At 34.3% G+C, this 18,124-nt stretch overlaps 2 protein-coding genes and 1 long non-coding RNA gene across 3 annotated transcripts; 1 reads left to right on the plus strand and 2 right to left on the minus strand.

Moving 5' to 3' along the window:
- Positions 1 to 847: 847 nt before the first annotated feature.
- On the plus strand, positions 848 to 2,004 carry LOC136813144 (chitin-binding domain protein cbd-1-like). Its single transcript, XM_067069677.1, has 3 exons — positions 848 to 987; positions 1,209 to 1,466; positions 1,796 to 2,004. The coding sequence occupies exons 1-3, from the start codon at positions 954 to 956 to the stop codon at positions 1,975 to 1,977; spliced, it is 474 nt and encodes a 157-aa protein (XP_066925778.1). The 5' UTR covers positions 848 to 953; the 3' UTR covers positions 1,978 to 2,004.
- A 486-nt stretch (positions 2,005 to 2,490) lies between these two features.
- On the minus strand, positions 2,491 to 3,293 carry LOC136813154 (inosine triphosphate pyrophosphatase-like). Its single transcript, XM_067069689.1, has one exon. The coding sequence runs from the start codon at positions 3,277 to 3,279 to the stop codon at positions 2,650 to 2,652; it is 630 nt and encodes a 209-aa protein (XP_066925790.1). The 5' UTR covers positions 3,280 to 3,293; the 3' UTR covers positions 2,491 to 2,649.
- Positions 3,294 to 3,891: 598 nt separating this feature from the next.
- LOC136813164 (uncharacterized) lies at positions 3,892 to 15,969 on the minus strand. Its single transcript, XR_010847442.1, has 2 exons — positions 15,839 to 15,969; positions 3,892 to 4,847 (listed from the first exon to the last, which is right to left on the minus strand). It is a non-coding gene; the product is annotated as an uncharacterized lncRNA (long non-coding RNA).
- Between the last annotated feature and the right edge of the window lie 2,155 nt (positions 15,970 to 18,124).

The following is an 18,124-nucleotide window of genomic DNA, read 5'->3' on the forward strand; positions in this document are numbered from 1 at the left end:
GGGTTGTTTAAAAAGTTATTTATCTAAAAAAAAGATACAACTTTTTTTGAAACAAAGTCGGCTGAAATTTGATACTGTAGGATATAAGAAATATTTTGTCCAAGAAGAATTTAGCGCTTCACAAACCGGTCTTAAAAATACACGTGAACGTGAGACCATTTGTCCAATTTCGCTATTATTTTGGTTTGTGGTCAATAACTTGTATTGACAATTAACACAGGTAAAAAATCTATGACGATTTTAAATTCTCAGACATAAAATTTATGGCTATAGGGATTAAGAGCACATTTAGCTCAGTCTGTAAATTCGTACTATCACAAATTCACAATCCTCGAAGTAAGCTACATTTTGATACTTTTCTTTGTTAAAATGCTGGCTTATACGATCAGCATGCATGCATGCTAATGAAACTAAATTGTTTCTATCATACCATTTCGTTCGAACTGTTCGATAGTTTGATCCTTTCTTCTAAAATATGTACTTCTTACAGTAATTTTCAAAGCAAGCTAAAAACATGAAACTCAGGCTTAAGAGCCACTATATTTCTCACTTAAATTTTTCAATCAATTACTGAGAGAAAGTTACAGAGGGAAGTTATACCTTACGTTTCTTAACTTAAGTAATAACCCTGGTGTTGACCAATCTAAATCGTGGTTTTCAATCAAACAGTCTGATTATCTAATTACTTAACTACGCTAAGGGTGTTTGTATTTATCTAAGGTATTCAAATAATTAAGAAAATTTCAAACCCACTTTTTGAGGTCAGGAAGTAGTTTGTGCCAGGGACCAAAAACTAATTGCTTTTAATTCTACAACAATTCAAACAGGATGATTCAGCATTTGGAAAAATCAGTATAAATAGAGCTGGAAAATGTGTGAAAAATCATTCAGTGTTCTCACCAAGCAAGCAAACAAACAAAAAGTTTCTTGAAGAATCTACAAAGTTTTCAATCATGAAGATCATCATTCTTGCTGTTCTTGTTGCAGGTAAATTTTAATATCATTTTGAATAAGTTTTGAATAAGCTTTCATTTTAACATATTGACTACTTTTTGAAAAGGTATGAAGCCCAGGATAATCATACTCTGAAAAATAAGCGTAAAAGGAAAAACAAGAACAAGTGAAAAAATTAAATACTGACACATCTAATGCGTCAATTGTTAAATGTGTTAAAGCCAATAATTTGACTTTTTAATTTTTTTTTTCAGTTTGCAGTGCAGCAAAACCTCACCCCCATCAATCCTGTCCAGAATCCTTATGCGTATGGAGATCAGTTGGAGACATCTTTGCATACAACGAGCACAAACCATATTATTTTGTGACTTGCACAAACAGTGGTCCAGTATGCAGAAGATGTGCTGATGGTTTGGAATTCAACGAGAAAAACAAAGCTTGTGTTCGCTCATTCAAGAAATCATCCACAACAACAACTACCACAACAACTACAACCCAGTCCCCACCAGAATGTAAGTATCTCCCAGTGACAGTAACTTACAATATTAACCTATCAAAATATTACAGTTCAAAAATATTTAAATCGTGATTTTTTTCATTAATTTCATGCATATACATTAAATCTTACAAATAAAGTCTTCAGTTTGTTTAAGCCTCTCTCCTTGTCTTGGAAAAGAATTTTGTTAAATCTCCCTAGGAAAACTATGAAATTTATTTCATATGGTTTCACTCTAAATAGCATTAAGTTAATTATGCTATTAGAAGAGTCAAAGAGAATGCAAAAAAGCAAAGACTAACCTCCTGAATTTGTGACATTACCATCTAACTACTTCTTTAATAGGCAACGACTCTTTGTGCAAATGGGTTCCAAATGGTTCTTTATTCCGATTGGACAACAACAAACCACAATACTATGTTCAATGCAGCAATGGAATCGCTTCTTGCCGTCAATGTCCACCTCACATGTATTTCAACAACAAATTTGATGTCTGTGTTCGACGCACTGTACCAAAAGATTGGTAAACTTCCAACCCTAACCAATTGATATAAGGAGCGAGTCATTGAAACTTCTTCTTTTATCAACTTTTGTAAATTCATTTTGATAGTTTTTTATATGGTAGAATAAACATTATTGAGCATTAATACTCCTGCGTATTTTTTGTGTTCCTTAAAAAGAAATTAAAGCTGTGATGCTCTCTAATTCGACGCTCTACTAATCGTTACGCTCCATTTTTCGATAATATTGAAAACCATTGAACCAACCATATGTTCCTCCTAAACGACGTTCTACTAAACGATATTCTCCCTTATTCGAGATGTAATTCTCCTTGAAAATCGAATTAGAGAGCTTCAAATGCATTATTGATGAAATGATAATTAATTACATGATGTCGAAAAAGATAACAAGTGACAAGAGGGTCAAAAATATAGAAAATATCGTTAACATTACAATTTTGGAAAATTTTCTTTGCTGAAAGCAATGAACTTAATATCTGAAAACACAATTTAGGTATTTCAAAGCCTTTGTTCTGTTGAAAATGATAGAAATTTCAAAAACGCCAACTATATGGTTGATAGAGAAAAAGTTCATTAATCTTTTGGTGTAATCAATCAAAATCTTTGCGTGCAATAAGAGAACATGAGATAAAAAATATAACATATGCATCCTAAGTGTTAAAAAGATAATCCTAAATTTCAATCCTCAGATTTTCGAGGTTTCTTTGCACCAGGTTCACCACCATCTTCTTTCACTTTCTCTTTATCAGCGAAAAAACTTCGAAGTTTATCAAGAGAACGTCCCCGATGTGAAATTGAATTCTTAACATCCTTATCTAATTCCGCATACGTTTTGTCAAAACCATCTGGTAAAAAGCAAGGGTCCCAGGCGAAGGTCCTTGGTCCTTGTGGCTCTACTATTTGGCCATCAGTTTGCCCACGAAAGAGAATGATTTCATCTTCAGGATTTCCAGTTGAGTATGCAAACGTACACAATGCATAACCTGTTTTATCATCGTACGCTGATAACATTTTATGTAAACCTTCAGGCTTTAGTTTATCTAAAAACCATTTAATATAAGGACCAGGAAGACCCTTCAGAGCATTAAAACATAAACAAGTGTCCTCACAAATGACCGGACCTTTAACTTCTTTTGCTGCAAGTCGACATTTTTCACGACTAATGTCATCTGGTTCTCCTTGAAGTTCTGGCAGATCAATCTTTTGAGATACAATTTGGAATGGAAATGAATCACCAAGGATTTGGATGACTTCTTTTAATTTGTTTTCATTTCCAGTCACAAAAGTTAAAATGTTTTTGCCTGACATTATTTTTGATTTTTCTAGCTGAAAATATAAAAACAAAGAAATAGAAAGACATTACATATAGTGAAACCTTTAACTTTTCAAATGGAAAAAAAAGAACAATACCTACAAAACAAAACAAAAGGACAAGATAGATCACAACAAATATCTAGAATGAATATCCACAAAATCGAGATCCATCAAAGTAAAAAACTAAAGATCTAAATCAACCTCCGGAAGAGCGCAAATAATTTCATACCTGACAACCCATATATTAAGGGACAACTGTAATTTTGGGTATTTTTGAGAATTTTTGCTGGATAAGCATAACAATTAGGAACAATTAATTCAGATAAACGATAAATATTTCGATAAAGAATAAGAACACTGTCCATAATTTCTAAAAATAGTGCGAAAATAAAATAAAACAGCAACAGAATGAAAGTAGTATTTTGAAGCTTCAGAAACTCAAAAAACACTGAAAAAGATCCTACTTAGCAAAGCTTTTAAAGTACTAGTAGTCACTGATAATATCTTCCACCCAATCAAACCTCCAATTACTAGACTTTCTTCACTTTTTGCAAGGCCCACGCCCTATATTTAGGGTAATAAGATCATTATTCTACTTTAAAAATGTAAAATGAAATTAATCAATGTTTATGTTTATTTTAACATTTGTTTATATATTCAGATATGATAAAAATATTCAAAATATAAAAAAATGTTAAAATATTCTGCTCTACTGAAATCAAAAAATATTAACAGGGTAATAATTGCAAAAACTAATCGATACAAAGTAGATGTAAATATAAAAAAAAAATTAAAAATACTATGCTCTTAAGAAATTATCCTTAGCCCAAAATTTAAAACAGAACATTGAACTGAACATTGACCAGAATATTGCATGCCATATTTTAGAAAGGCAGGACAGCATCCGTTGGTGGACAAAAAGGGCGCACTTTTTGTAGTGTTTTACCACCAAAAAGGCATCAACATGCAACTGTAAAATGGTCTGCGTTGCAGTGAACCTGCTGTGGAAATGGTATCATTTGGTTCTGAGAAATAGTCAAAAATTCTTGTTGCAAATTTTTGGCAATTTGACGCCAACCAGTTATAAGCTCTGTTGAGGTCGTCTTTCCACCACAAATAGCCAAAAAGTTGTAACAAAGATGTACGTTTCTCTTTGTATTTCCATAGTATTGGCTCGGACTGTGACACCAATAAATTTCTTTTCTTTCCTTGACAATAATCTCTAACATGTTCAAGCGTTTCGCTTCGTTGAAGAATCAACTCTTTCGAATTCTTTTCAAGGGACCAGAAATGTGTATCTGTTTCCATGACAACATAAGCATGATACAAGATGGCGTGAGTTAATTGTTTTTTAAACAAAGGCGTTTTATAGATGTAAACATAGTTAATTTTCTCATCACCTCCAACTAATTGTTTTAACTTAGTTCGGAGTGAATCATGTGTTATGTAGTGGCCTGTACGATTTTCGCTCTTGTCTGATGCGTCTGGATCAAAGTAAAGTTCTCCACTCCATTCTTCCCCTTTTATGGAAGGAGAAATAGAACGAAAAGAAGACATATTTGCTATGAAAAAAAGAGTACTGATTAGGGCCCTCTAATTGTCTGCAGTGTAGACAAAAAAATCTTCTGATAGAAACAGAATTAAAAAGTGGATTTGTGCTTGTTGAAAAGATATTCAAGCACAGGAAAAATTTTCGATTTTCAAGGTTGGAAATTCCATATTTTTGGGTTGGAAATTTTTGTTTTATAATTGAAGGTTGGAAATTTGAGCGATTACCTTAAGCTGATTGACAATTTTCCAAGTCTGGTTGGAAAACATGACTTTTTGGGTGAGAAATTTTTATTTTCCAAACAGTTTGGGAATTGAAAAAAAGGTCAAAAATCGATGTGAGAATACATATTTTTGTAAATTTGATACCTCCGGTTGAAAAACTAGACTTTTTGGGTTGGAAATTTGTGTTTCTCCAAATATTAAAAATCCATGTGGATATTACATTTTTGCGAAATTGAGACTCTTCCTTGGAAAACTAGACTTTTTGGGTTGGAAATTTGTGTTTCTTCAAACAGTTTGGAAAACGTTAAAAATCCATGTGGAAATTACGTTTTTTTAACCACTTTCTGCGCATGTCCTTTGAGAAAACCACAAGCGATTTTTCGCTCAAAACTGTTTTGATGTATAGCTAACCTAGAAATCAGGCTATAATGTGAGCAGTCAAGCTGTAAGTTTCCGTCAGGTGAGGCGTCCCTTCGGAGCAGCCTCGGTCAATCGCAGTGAGTTCGCACAGTGAAGCACATAGGGTGCTTGTGTCATAGTTTCAAATAGTGCCCTGCTGAGCTGTGTGAGTGATTTAAGATCAACCACGTATCTGTGCGAACAATAACGAGAGATTGACCGAATCAAAAAACTTGTTTAAGATCTCTTTTTCCACATCTTTGCCATCACTTTTAGGATTTTGGCTTTTTTCAACCTGAATTTTCGAAAAGTCCAACCTTGTTTGACTTGGATTTTGGCTTTTTTCCAACTGAATTTCCAAAAATTCCAACCTTGTTTAGCTTGGATTTTGGCTTTTTTCAACCTACACTTTTGGAAATTCCAACCTTGTTTGGTTTGGATTTTGGCTTTTTTCCATCTGGATTTTTGAAAATTCTAAGCCATGGAAAATGCAAAATTTCCAACCTTGGAGAATGTCCCACATTTCCAGGTTGGATTTTCCATTGGATTTTATCTTTTTTCCAACTAAGAAAACTTAAAATTTCCAACCATGGAAATCGAAATTTTTTTCCTGTGAAGAGTTGGAACATTATTATAAAGAAAAAACTCTTTCTTCTTGAAAGAAGATGAGACACCAGTGATTCTTTGGTCTTAGAACATCATCAGCTGTTAAAAATATCGAAAAAAGTATTTTTCTATTTGATAATATTCTACTTTCGATTATCTTTTCAACAAACGCAAAACTAAAGTCTGTCTTAATGTAATTTGCAGCGCAGACAAAAAAGGCTATAAATTTTAATAGAATTCGAATTAGATAGCGATACTGTGCTTGTTGAAAAGATAAACAGGGGTGGAATATATATCATAAAGAAAAAACTCAAAAAAGATCAGAAAATGAAAATTGAAAATGAAGAAGAATAAAATCAACTTCTTCAATTATTGTGCTATAATTATCATTTTCACACGAGTGATTCTTTGATCCTTGAACATCGTTGATGAGGAAAAATTTTTCAAAGAAATTTATTCCATCAAAAGATATAGTCGAAAGTTTATCACAGATTGACTTCAAAAACAATCAAAATATATACATAAAAAATAGCCCTTTTGGAAGTCGACCAGGGCAAAATTTTAAACTGTATTATTTGACTGAATGAATATCTTTTGAATTTTTTATCGCATTCATGACGTTCTAAGATTAAAGAATTTCTGATATAAAATTGAAGATCATAGCATTATTCTACAAGAAGTTGATTTTCTTCTTCTTCATTTTTCATCTTCGTTTTACCATTTTTTGAATTTTTTCTATTTTCATAATATATTTCACTCCAAATTATCTTTTTAACAAGCACAGAACCGCTTATTAACTTTTAATTCTATCAAAAGTTACAGCCCTTTTTGTCTCCGCTGCAAATTATATTGAGACAGACTTTACTATTTAGTTCCGATTCTCAAAACTGTCAGTGTCTCCCCTGCAGATTATATTGAGCAAAATCTGGATAGAAACTTTTCATTCTTTTGAAACACTTATTTGTACAATAAAAGTGAGTTTTTAAGAGAATGCCTTTTTCAAAGAGGAATGGCACAAAGTATTCTGTTCATAATTTTCCAAAAAATAAACATAAAGTGGTTTTAAATTTGTACCGACATAAACAGTGATTTATTAAAAGATTCTGCCAAATATTTTTATTCATTTTTTGTAATTTCTTAAATTTTAATCTTCCTTCATACTATGCTACAATTTACAAGGTTAGTAAGACGTAGATTAGTTAGCTAATGTAGGAGAGGTTTTGCTTATATATTGTTTAGAGATTTAAACATTTTAAAGGTCTTGTACCAGAAGATCTATACCGTAAGTTGGTCTAATTTTCACATCTTCTTTAAAGGTAGGAATGATAGGAAGGTTGGGATCACTGATAGGCAAAATATTTTTTCCACTCTGTTTGCTAAGCAAACAAAAATAGTTACCATTAGCGATTCTGACTTTATCAAGCTCTCAGTAACATTGATTCGTAGGAGACGATAGCGTGGGAATCCAAGTGCTAAACTTTTTCCACAGTCTAGCTTATGATATTTTTGCTGCTTAACGCTTGGCCCAGATAACTTGCCTGCAGAGAGATTTTTTCCTGCCATGCAGGTTCAGCCTGATTGGCCAGCTTTCGGCGTATTACTTAGCAGTACTTTCACGCGCATTTTGATTATTTTGATGCGTGCACATAATTTACGGAAAAAGCTGACCCTGCAGAAAAAAGGAAAACAAATGAAAATGAAAATGAAAACATAGATTAATTTAGAAACAAAATGGCTGTTGGCTGGAAGTCTAAATACATGTGGCTGATGTTTTGATGTGGTTTTTAGTAGTTTTGAAAGTCTTTAGAGCTTGTGAAAGAGTTTTTATGGTAAGTTGAATATGTGTGCTTGCCTGGATAAATCCAAAGTTCAGAAAGTCTGTCAGACTAATCTACCTGCACCAAGCCCTATAATCTTAGAACTTTGTGAGGTAAGATATTTTTTGTTTTTTGTTTTTTTTAGCATCTCATGTTTGTGTTTATCCCTTACGTTGGTAAAACTACAACCAAATTCAATCAAAGATTTAAAAAACATTTTCATAAATTAAGGACTTCTGCAGTCTTAGAGAGAGCACTTTAAAACATGCAGCGTGGGAAAGGAGAAATTTTGCTGTCCAATATTTGGAAAGCATGTATTCTAGAGGGAAATATTCCCTATCTGAGAGAGAATATCTTTGGAATGAACGTTTTAAAGGGGGCAGGTCTAAAACGCCTAATACCTATACTACTTAATACTTACTACCTAATACCTAATACTGACTACCTATACCGTTTGGATTCTTTACAGATCAGAACTTCAAGGCCCTGGCTCTCCTTCACCTGTTCAAAATCTCTATTCTAAAAAAATTGGTTTCGTGGAATTTGAATCTGTTATCTAAAAGAATATTTAAATAATAAGTAAAAATTTCCTTCGCCTCATATAAGTACAAAGCAAAAGGTTATTATCTTAGTTTTTCTTCCTTTTACTGCTCTCTCTTATGACTTTGATTTAATTATAAGAACACATGTGCGAATATCTAAAACAGTTATTCTTCCACACCCCTGTCTCATTTATAAAGATCCACATGACTAAAACGTTATTTAAATATATATAGGTTAATTGTATCCTTTTGTATTTATCTGCATCATATCGAGTAAAGTGTCATACTACTTCTTGAGATTGGTTTGTAGGGCTTTATCATCTCAACTGATTCTATAAAATAAAACTAATATGAATGAGCAAGTGAACTATTTTTCTCCTACGAAAAAGTGTGTTTCGACAAAATGTGTGTAGTCTGTAAACTTTATAGAAAAAGCGCGGGAAAATGAAGTGAAGAGAAAAAAGAGAGAAAATATTTTCATGTCTTCAAAACGCTATAAGACAAAAACTTGAAATTTTCAGATTTGGTCATATTTGGCATGCTGATTATTTTAAAGGTATTTTCGAGCAATTTTGAGGTATATACAGTAAGTATTAAGTATTAGGTAGCAGGTATTATGTAGTAGGTATTAGGCGTTTTAGACCTGCCCGTTTTAAAGGGGTGTACTCAACATTCAGAAAACTTTGAAAAGTTGATTTTATATGATTTTATATGATTGTATTTATCTGATATCTGTTTTAATAATGCATATTTTTAGTGAGAGCCACTATGTTCTGAAAACATTCTTCGTGTGCACAGAGTTGTTAAAAGCAAACTAACTTTTTTAAATGATCAATTAGGTCCATAAGATCACAAAAACGAGTGGTAGAAAATTTTTTGACCATTTTGCTGGTCCCCATGTGACGTCATCACTTTTGCTGGGGCTTGAAAATGAAAGTGAAAATTGGAAGCTCATATATGGCTTAAATGAAAGATATTTATCCGAGGATTCCAAAAAATATCACAACAAAATATACCTGAAAATCAATATTTGAGAAGCTAATAAGGAAAATAGCTTAAAAAATGACGTCATCGATGATGACGTTCGTCAAAAAAAAAATGCTTCGTTTGAAAGAGGACCATCTATTGAACAAAAAATATTACTACAAAAAAATCTGAATTTCTCCTTATAAGCCCCTGTCAGCAAATTTGTAATTCGTTAAATTTGCCTGCAAAAGGTTAGCTTCGGGCATGCCCAGGAATCTTTAAAAAGCTTGAGAGTCAAGTCAAACCAACGATGTAAAAATAATAGATAACCAACTACCTCTAGAAGGCACTTCTCCCAAGAGAACAACCATTGTTTTCCTATTGAAATGAGCACTCCTTTAAATAGCTCTGTGTGCAGTGCGTGTTATGCTTTTAGCTAGATTTTGACACACTTTTTGACATCCACTGAATTGATAGAAAATTTGAATTGTTATTTAATGCAAATTTTGGAATTATTTTCAAAAGATAAAGGTACCAATCTTTAGACAAATTGACTACGGATCGGCCTGATACCACTTAATCTTCATCTGGATAAATAAACGCTCATAAAATGATGTTATCTGAAAAATATATGTGTGATTTGAAGTGCGATATCTCACAAATGAAAAGTGCATGAAGGTTGCCTGATACAAAATAAACAGATGAATGTTTATAGAACAATAATATCTAATTAAAAAATTCCTTCTGTGAGGCTGCCTATTGAAAAATACACTTTTTCTAACCCAAATTTTGGAAAAATATACATCACGTGATCGATTCTGTCCAATAGAAGGTTGCAAATGAAGCAAGTTTTTATTTAATTGCACTTTTTACGATGCAAAATGTCATTAATATTTTTACAACCGTAACACGGATGTTTTTTGAGAATCAAGGCAAGTTGGTTATCAATTATTTTTACATCGTTGGTCAAACGCATTTCACAGAATAATTTCCTATCAAGTGAATTTCAAGGTTTTCCGTAGTAATATTTTTTGTTCCCAAGCAGGTCCTCTTTCAAACGAAACAAAAAATTTTCGATTTCGATGATTTTTTAATTGGCGATGACGTCATCAATGACGTCATTTTTTTATCTATTTTCCTTTATAGCTTCTCAAATATTGATTCTCAGGTATTATGTTGTGATATTATTTGGAATCCTTGGATAAATATCTTTCATTTGAGCCATATTTGAGCTTTTAATTTTCACTTTCATTTTCAAGCCCCAGCAAAAGTGATGACGTCACATGGGGACCAGCAAAATGGTCAAAATTTTTCTCACCACTCGTTTTTGTGATCTTATAGACCTAATTGATCATTTAAAAAAGTTAGTTTGCTTTTAACAAGTCTGTGCACACGAAGAACATTGTAGCTCTCACTATTTGATTTAATCAATGTTTATTCTTTTTAGTCAGCCCCGGTGACTCTTCAAATCGGTTCGACGATTTTTTTCCCGCTGGTCGTCGTCGTCGTTAAGACTTTCATTTTTAATTCCGATTTCGGATTATTTTCGGGAAACAGGATTTCGGGATTATTTAGCGCGCGAAAATAATTTTTTTAGTAAGATAAAATAAGAAAAGAAAAAAAACACATAACATAAAAAGAAGCCTTATAATTAATAATAAGAAAAAAAGAAGAGAAAAAAAATTCTTTTTTGCGTCATATCCAATAGTTAATAAAAGATGCTTTTGCATTGTAAATAAAGAGAGCTAATTATAGAGAAAGCATATATGGAGAAAGTGAGTATATCAAAGAAATTTTTTTCCTTCGAATAATGTTAAAAGTTATATACGACTTGTAGACTGTTTCTTCTATCTGGGTCTTTTATTATTCTCATGGAAATAGTATAAAGAGACGGTAACATTTTTGTGTAACATTTGCTAACATTTCTAAAAATAGAAGATTTTGTGTGTAACATTTGATTTTTTTTATTAAAAAAGAGAGAAAAAGAGAGAAAAAGAGAGAAAAAGAGAGAAAAATCGGCGAAAAAACACGTGCGCACTTGAAGTATCCTTTTAAATTCCCTTTAAATGACGGCATCCTTTGATTCAAAATGTTAACCATCGAGAGCAAATCATTTTTTTTTGATTTGCTATCTGCGCGTAACATTCGTTAACATTTGAATGTTTCTGAATGTTAATCGATGTTACACAGTAACATTTTGTACAACATTTGCTATTTTTAGAAAATGTTACACAAAAATGTTACCGAATGTTATCGTCTAACAAGACCTCAACAACGGAATAAATCTTTTTCACCGACTTCTGCTTTCGATACGGATTCCACTATGCACTGCTCTGTTTTCTTCTGAACGTTTCAAGCAAATAGATACGTTCTTTCAAACTGCTCAGATTTTAACAAAGCCAGATTTCTTATCTGTACTTCCTATTAATCATTTTAAGCCTTCTAAGCATTTTGGGCTGACTTTCCAGCGCAGCTGGTTTATTTAGAACTAAATTACTGATTGATAATATAAAATATCAAAACATTTCTAAAAATAAAATTTGATATGCTTTGGTCAAGTTACCCAAATATGCTAGATTATTGACTTTGTTATTTTTTGTTTTTTCTACGATTATGAGCTTGGATTCCCAGGCTAAGGAGACGAGTGCAATTTTAAAAATGCCCATCATAATGCGAGCGACGAATACAATTGAATCAATCAAGCAAAATTGAACATAATCGATTACAATCGAACATAATTAAAGCAAACAGCAAATCCTTGGTAATATTTAATTGCAATTCGATTGCATTAGATTGTGTGTGTTACTGTACAGTGGGCGATTCTAGAAAAAAAAACATTACCCCTTAATCAGGCTAGCGTAGCTCTAAAGCTCTAAAACAGCACCTAATAAAAATGAAAACCAGAATATAATTCTTCTATGGGAGTGATCAAAACTATAAAGTGCACTTACAAACATCAATATGTCAGAATTATTTAGCAAAATTAATAAAGGCACGCTGTCATCATTGACAATAATGAATAATATAAAACAAATGATTTTCTGTCAAGAGCCTTGCAGACATTCCAACAACTTCCATTGTAATGATCTGTCATCAGCTAACTCTACCATTTTAGTGCGGTCCGAGGATTGAGCTGAGAACGCGATTATAGCTTTATATATAATAGTGCCCCAGATTATCATATTATCAGTGGATAGAATTCAATTATCATTATCCCTTTATTTTCATCCCTAGAACTTTTGCAAAAAAAATGAAAAATAGAAGAGTTGTATTTTTTACTGCTCTATTCACATACTGAATTTGCAAACTTCAAAAAAACTGATTTTTGTCCTGCTTTTGCAGGACTTTAGCTTAAGAAGTGCTTAAGCGTGCTATGCTGCAGCATAGGGTACAAAGTCAAAATATATGTCTCCCATAATTTTTGTAATTTTTGAAGAGTTTTACGTCTATAACTATACTGCTAATAGACCTATGTCTTTTTTTAAAGAGGCAGCCATGTTGAATAATTATGTACTCCAGCATAAAAACAATGACACAGCCATGCATAATTGCTGTATCGTGCATATTTTAAAAATTATGCATGGCTGTATCATTGTTTTTATGCTTGAGTACATAATTATTCAACATGGCTGCCTCTTTCAAAAAAGGTCTATGGATGACATCAATTTAAAAAATTCATTTTGGCACAGAAAATTCCAGGCAAACTTTAAAGACGGACTTTCACTTTCTTGAAAGCAGTTTGCTACAGAAATTCCATGTTGTCTATAGGGGGTAACAGATAAAAACTGAATGGAATGGCCCAATTGATGCGATTATTGACACTTGACTAACGCTAACTTGACACTTACATTCCAGACCTGATCAATCGAACTTGTCGCACCAATCGAACAATCGAACTAATCGAACTACATCGAACGATTAAAGTTTGATTAAAAAAATCAATCAAACTCTAAGATTTTTTAAAAGATTGTGAGTGTTCGATTAAGTTCAATCAATGGGTTTCGGTTCGATCAGTTTAATAAACCAATTTTGTTCCACAAGTTTGAGCTGCTCCGTCACCGTATATTAGCTTCTTTTCAAAGCCAAATTCGGAATGTAAATCGTGAAATTACTTCCAATAAAACAATAAATGTCAAGCTGTTAAGTCCAGCAACTGTCGAAATCTCGTGCCAGGACAAAGTTTTTGCAAGTGAGGGAAGATATATGTGGAACAACCCACGGCATGGCCCGAACATGTTCGGGCCTGTTCGGACCATGCTCGGGCCACAAAAAAGTGTTTATTGAATCGGCCCGAACATTTTGTTCGGACCATGTTCGGGCCATGTATTTACAATTGATACGGATTTGCTCGGGCCATGTTCGGGCCATATATAACCGCAACTTCGATCATCCATTGTTAAATATTTTCATTAGACAAATTCAAAGTTCCAAATACCAGTTTGATTCAAAGTTGTATAACAGTACAAAAAACGATCCAGAAAAATTCTGCTTCAAATAGGAGAAGACCACGAGAAAAGGGAACAGGATAAAGAATAAAAAGAAGACCATACACGTTTTTTTTTTATAAGGAACACGTTTATAAGGAACTCGAGGCTGAAAATGGTTAAAAAAATAAGGAATTGTTAAGGAACTGCTCAGGCTGAGAATAAGTGGATTTGAAAATAATGTACCTTATTGGGACTAATTTGACCAAATTTTGATCTTTCAAGGGGCAAAAAGTACAAAATTTCCTATGTAGTAAAGGAACTCGATAAGGAACTTTGAGACTGGAATTCTCTGTAAAAATAAGGAACTCCAGGCTCAGAGCAAAGTTAAGGTTCCTTATAAAAAAAAATGTGTATTATGTAAGATTCAAATCATTCTTTTTAATAATTTTCCTAACTTAATTGGAAAATAGATGATTAACTTTTATATTTGAACAATATATATTTGAATAAAGATGAAGATTTTTAAGGCGGCAATCACAAATATCTTCGTTTCGCGTCGCCCGACCGACTCTCGAAAATTGAGTAAAATTGAGTCGGTGAGTCGGTAAATTTGTCGGAGTTTTTCTGTCAATGACCTTTCCTTCGTTCAAAGACCGACCGACCGACTTGTTTTAGACCCAACGAGCACGCGAAATAAAGATATTAGTGATTGCCGCCTAAGGAATTTAAAATATAAATATTGGGTCCTGAAATTACACGCGCGATCGTAGCAAGTTTTCGAAAATCTGGCCCGAACATGGTCTGAAACTGCGCGGGCCACGCGCGGGCCATTTTTAAAAAGTATTAATCAAGAGACCCGAACATGTTCGGGCCATAGCATGCCGTGGTCGTTAGAAGATTTAATATCAACCATCGAACTAATCGAACTTTTTACTTACCGAACTAATCGAACTCCTATTGCTTCAAAAATTGTGAGTGTTCGATTAGGTTCGATTAATTTTGTTAATCAAACTTTAATCGTTCGATGGAGTTCGATTTAGTTTGATTGTTTGATTGGTTCGACAAGTTCGATTGATCACGACCCTGCCTATGCCCCGGACAGTCCGGGGTTTTTTTGATGCGTGCCCGGGGTCCGTATAATTTTTATTTTTGAGAGACTACCCCGGACGCCCCAGACAGCCCGCGCGGTCGCTTTTTATAGAATCGCTGACCGCGCGGGCTTTTTTCTAATTCATTGAAATATTCTTCCGTGGACAAACGCCGTCTTCCAAAAGATCTTGTAATGTCCTGATTTTGGCGTTTCGTGTGTGAGGCCTGTATTTGAACCTTAAATCTCAAGCGTGGTTTGTTCAGCAATCAAATTCTAAAATCTAACCAAAAGCTGAAAAATGGATCCTGATCAGACAGAGAAAGGTACCGTAAAGTTAGTTTTTTTACGACCCTGCCTATGCCCCGGACAGTCCGGGGCAAATGTCTGGGGTCTGAAAAAAATAACTTTTTCCCCGGACCTACGTCTGGGGCTCCAATTTTTGCGCCATAAATTTACCCCGGACGTATTTCAATGAATTAGAAAAAAGCCCGCGCGGTCAGCGATTCTATAAAAAGCGACCGCGCGGGCTGTCTGGGGCGTCCGGGGTAGTCTCTCAAAAACTAATAATACGGACCCCGGGCACGCATCAAAAAAACCCCGGACTGTCCGGGGCATAGGCAGGGTCGTGTTTTTTTATTTTTAATTAATTTATTAACCTTGCCTAGTTTATAAAAAAAATCTCTCACTTTTTTTGAATTTCACTGTATTTGTGTCTCTATGTTGACTCAATTTTGTGAAAAAACTGTCGGGGGGTTTAAAGTGTGCTCGGCGATATACGTCCGGCGATATGGAGTTATTTTTTTCAGACCCCAGACATTTGCCCCGGACTGTCCGGGGCATAGATAGGCAGGGTCGTGATTGATCGGGTCTGGGGTCTGGATGACTACTTGTCGCGTGTGGAACGGTCTATACATTCAACAAAAGAAATCTTACCTAGCACAGAGTAGGGAGGTAGCAATATACAAGTTAAAACCTTGCCTGGACACCTGAACTGATTCCAATGTAGCTAGCTTTTTAAGATTATTTAAAGCTATAAAAGTGAAAGTTCTCAATTCGGCTGTAGGTAAATTCGAAAACGAAAGTGTTTTTAAGTCCGCCATTTTTAAGTTGAGCTATTTAAATTGAAGACCAGATTCTAACAAGAATTCCGACCACGAAATCTAGAAGAAATGTAACTTTACCAGGTCTGTTCTTTGTTCGGAAAAAAGTGAGCTAATAAAATTTTTGTTGTTTATCAACCACCGAATGTGACTTTTTTGGGAAAAACGCTAAGACTTTTGCTGGTAAATCTAATCTGTTAAAATTTCAATCGACGAAAAGGCCTCTTCTTTGCAATCCAACAGGGATGGCCCCCAAGCCAGCTTATCAAAAGGTAACTTTGAATCAAGGGATTCTTCTTTAGTTTCAACCAGTGTGGAAACGATGCAAAGTCCACACAGAATTGTTATTTGATTAAAGTGTGGTTAACGCCAAAAGAATTTTGGCTTGCGGAAAAGGCTGGCGAAATTATTGCAGGGGGGTTTGGTTGGGGGTTCAGGGGGCGAAGCCCCCGAAAGCCCTGAGATTTTGATCTTCTCATGTCTAAAAATTGCTCAAAATTTGTAGAAAAAGAGCAATTTGCTGGTACTTCTAAGAGGATCCTGCCGATGCACCGGACTTAACGAACACCGGACATGCGAAAGTCCGGTGTAAAATGAGAATTTTTTTTACCACCGGACAATTTCTACACCGGACTTAAGGAAGTCGGATGTCCGGTGTCGGAGAAGAATATTTTTTCCCACCGGACAATCAAAACACCGGACATGACCAGTCCGGTGCGTCCGGTGTTTCATAATTTTTTGTTTCATAAATGTCCGGCGTCCAAAATTCCCTGTGTGCAACACCGGACTGACACCGGACTTATCGCCTCCGGTGTAGCGAAAGGATACTTTTTGCCACCGGACAAATACACCGGACAGTCCGTTGCGTCGGCAGGGTCCTCTTCTAAGAAAGAAATGTATAAAGTTAAATGAATCATGACCATGAGCCATATTTTAGGAATTAATGGGATTAGGAATTAATGAACTAAAAGCGCTTTTAGTTCTATTTACACTCTACGTCGTTATATGACGGTCAAGGGAGAGCGAGAGGTGGATGGGTTTAAACCTGGCGTGATGAAATCGGCTTTGACTTACGCCAATATCTCACTTTATATCCACTCCTTACACCAATACACCAAAATTAATTACTGCCTCACCCCGAATATATTCGGCGTGCTGTTCACTAATTCCAGCCTGGAGTTTCAAAGCTTAGTAATGTATTTTTATTTTGTTTGATTATTATATGTTGATAGATGTACAAGTACAATGTGTGAGCTGCTGGCACAGTAAAGGTTTATATTTTGAAAGTGTAGTCAAGTATAAACTAATTCCAAATGCAATTTTAAGGGTTTACATCATTATTCAGCATAATTTTAATTTATGAGTGAGGTATAAAGCCATATAAAAGGCAGAAGGGCTAGCTCGCTAAGAATTTCGCATCCTAGCAGCCTGAGTAGGAAAATTGTGGGGTTTTTTGGTTTCTCAATGAACTTTCACCTACCGTAACTTTGTGTAATGCCGACCTTGTCTAATTCCATCAAATCAACTTATATATGGTCTTAAAAATGTTTAAAAATAAAACCTTCTGAGAAAAAGCTGTTTAAAAAAATCACTCTACTCCAGACGGTGTCAATCGAACAACTTCGAACAAAAATCGCAATTGAACCAATCGAACGCGATTGAATAATTGCGATTCAATTGTCGAACGTAATCGAATCTCAATCGAACGGCCAATTTCTGGGTAATATTCGATTGTGTTCGATTGCGTTCGAATAAGGTTAGATTTGTTCGTTTGATTGTTGACTATGTTCGATTGGTTCGATTGATTGTCAATTACATTGGATTAATCTTCAATTTCGTTCGATTACGATTATGTTCGATGAGTTTGATTGCAATTAAATTAAATTGGATTACTCTGTTAGAGCTTCTTAACGTGGCTGACCGAACGCTTAAGTACCATACTAAAGCGAATAAAATCTAATACAATTGAATCAATCGAACGTAATCGAATACAATCGAACGTAATCGAAGCAATCAAACAGCAAATCCTGGGTAATATTCGATTGCGTTTCAATTGCGTTCGACAATCGAATTGCAATTATTCGATTGCGTTCAATTGCGTTCGATTGATTCGGCGTTC

Source organism: Clytia hemisphaerica, unplaced genomic scaffold (assembly GCF_902728285.1).
Source record: "Clytia hemisphaerica strain Z4C2 unplaced genomic scaffold, Clytia hemisphaerica genome assembly, whole genome shotgun sequence".
Lineage (NCBI taxonomy): Eukaryota > Metazoa > Cnidaria > Hydrozoa > Leptothecata > Clytiidae > Clytia > Clytia hemisphaerica.

Bases quoted from the DNA above. Each gene is read 5' to 3' on its own strand.
- LOC136813154 (XM_067069689.1), bottom strand. From the start codon at position 3,279: ATGTCAGGCAAAAACATTTTAACTTTTGTGACTGGAAATGAAAACAAA.
- LOC136813144 (XM_067069677.1), top strand. From the start codon at position 954: ATGAAGATCATCATTCTTGCTGTTCTTGTTGCAG. The intron at 988-1,208 runs GTAAATTTTAAT...TTTTTTTTTCAG, and splicing joins TCTTGCTGTTCTTGTTGCAG to TTTGCAGTGCAGCAAAACCT. The intron at 1,467-1,795 runs GTAAGTATCTCC...CTTCTTTAATAG, and splicing joins AACCCAGTCCCCACCAGAAT to GCAACGACTCTTTGTGCAAA.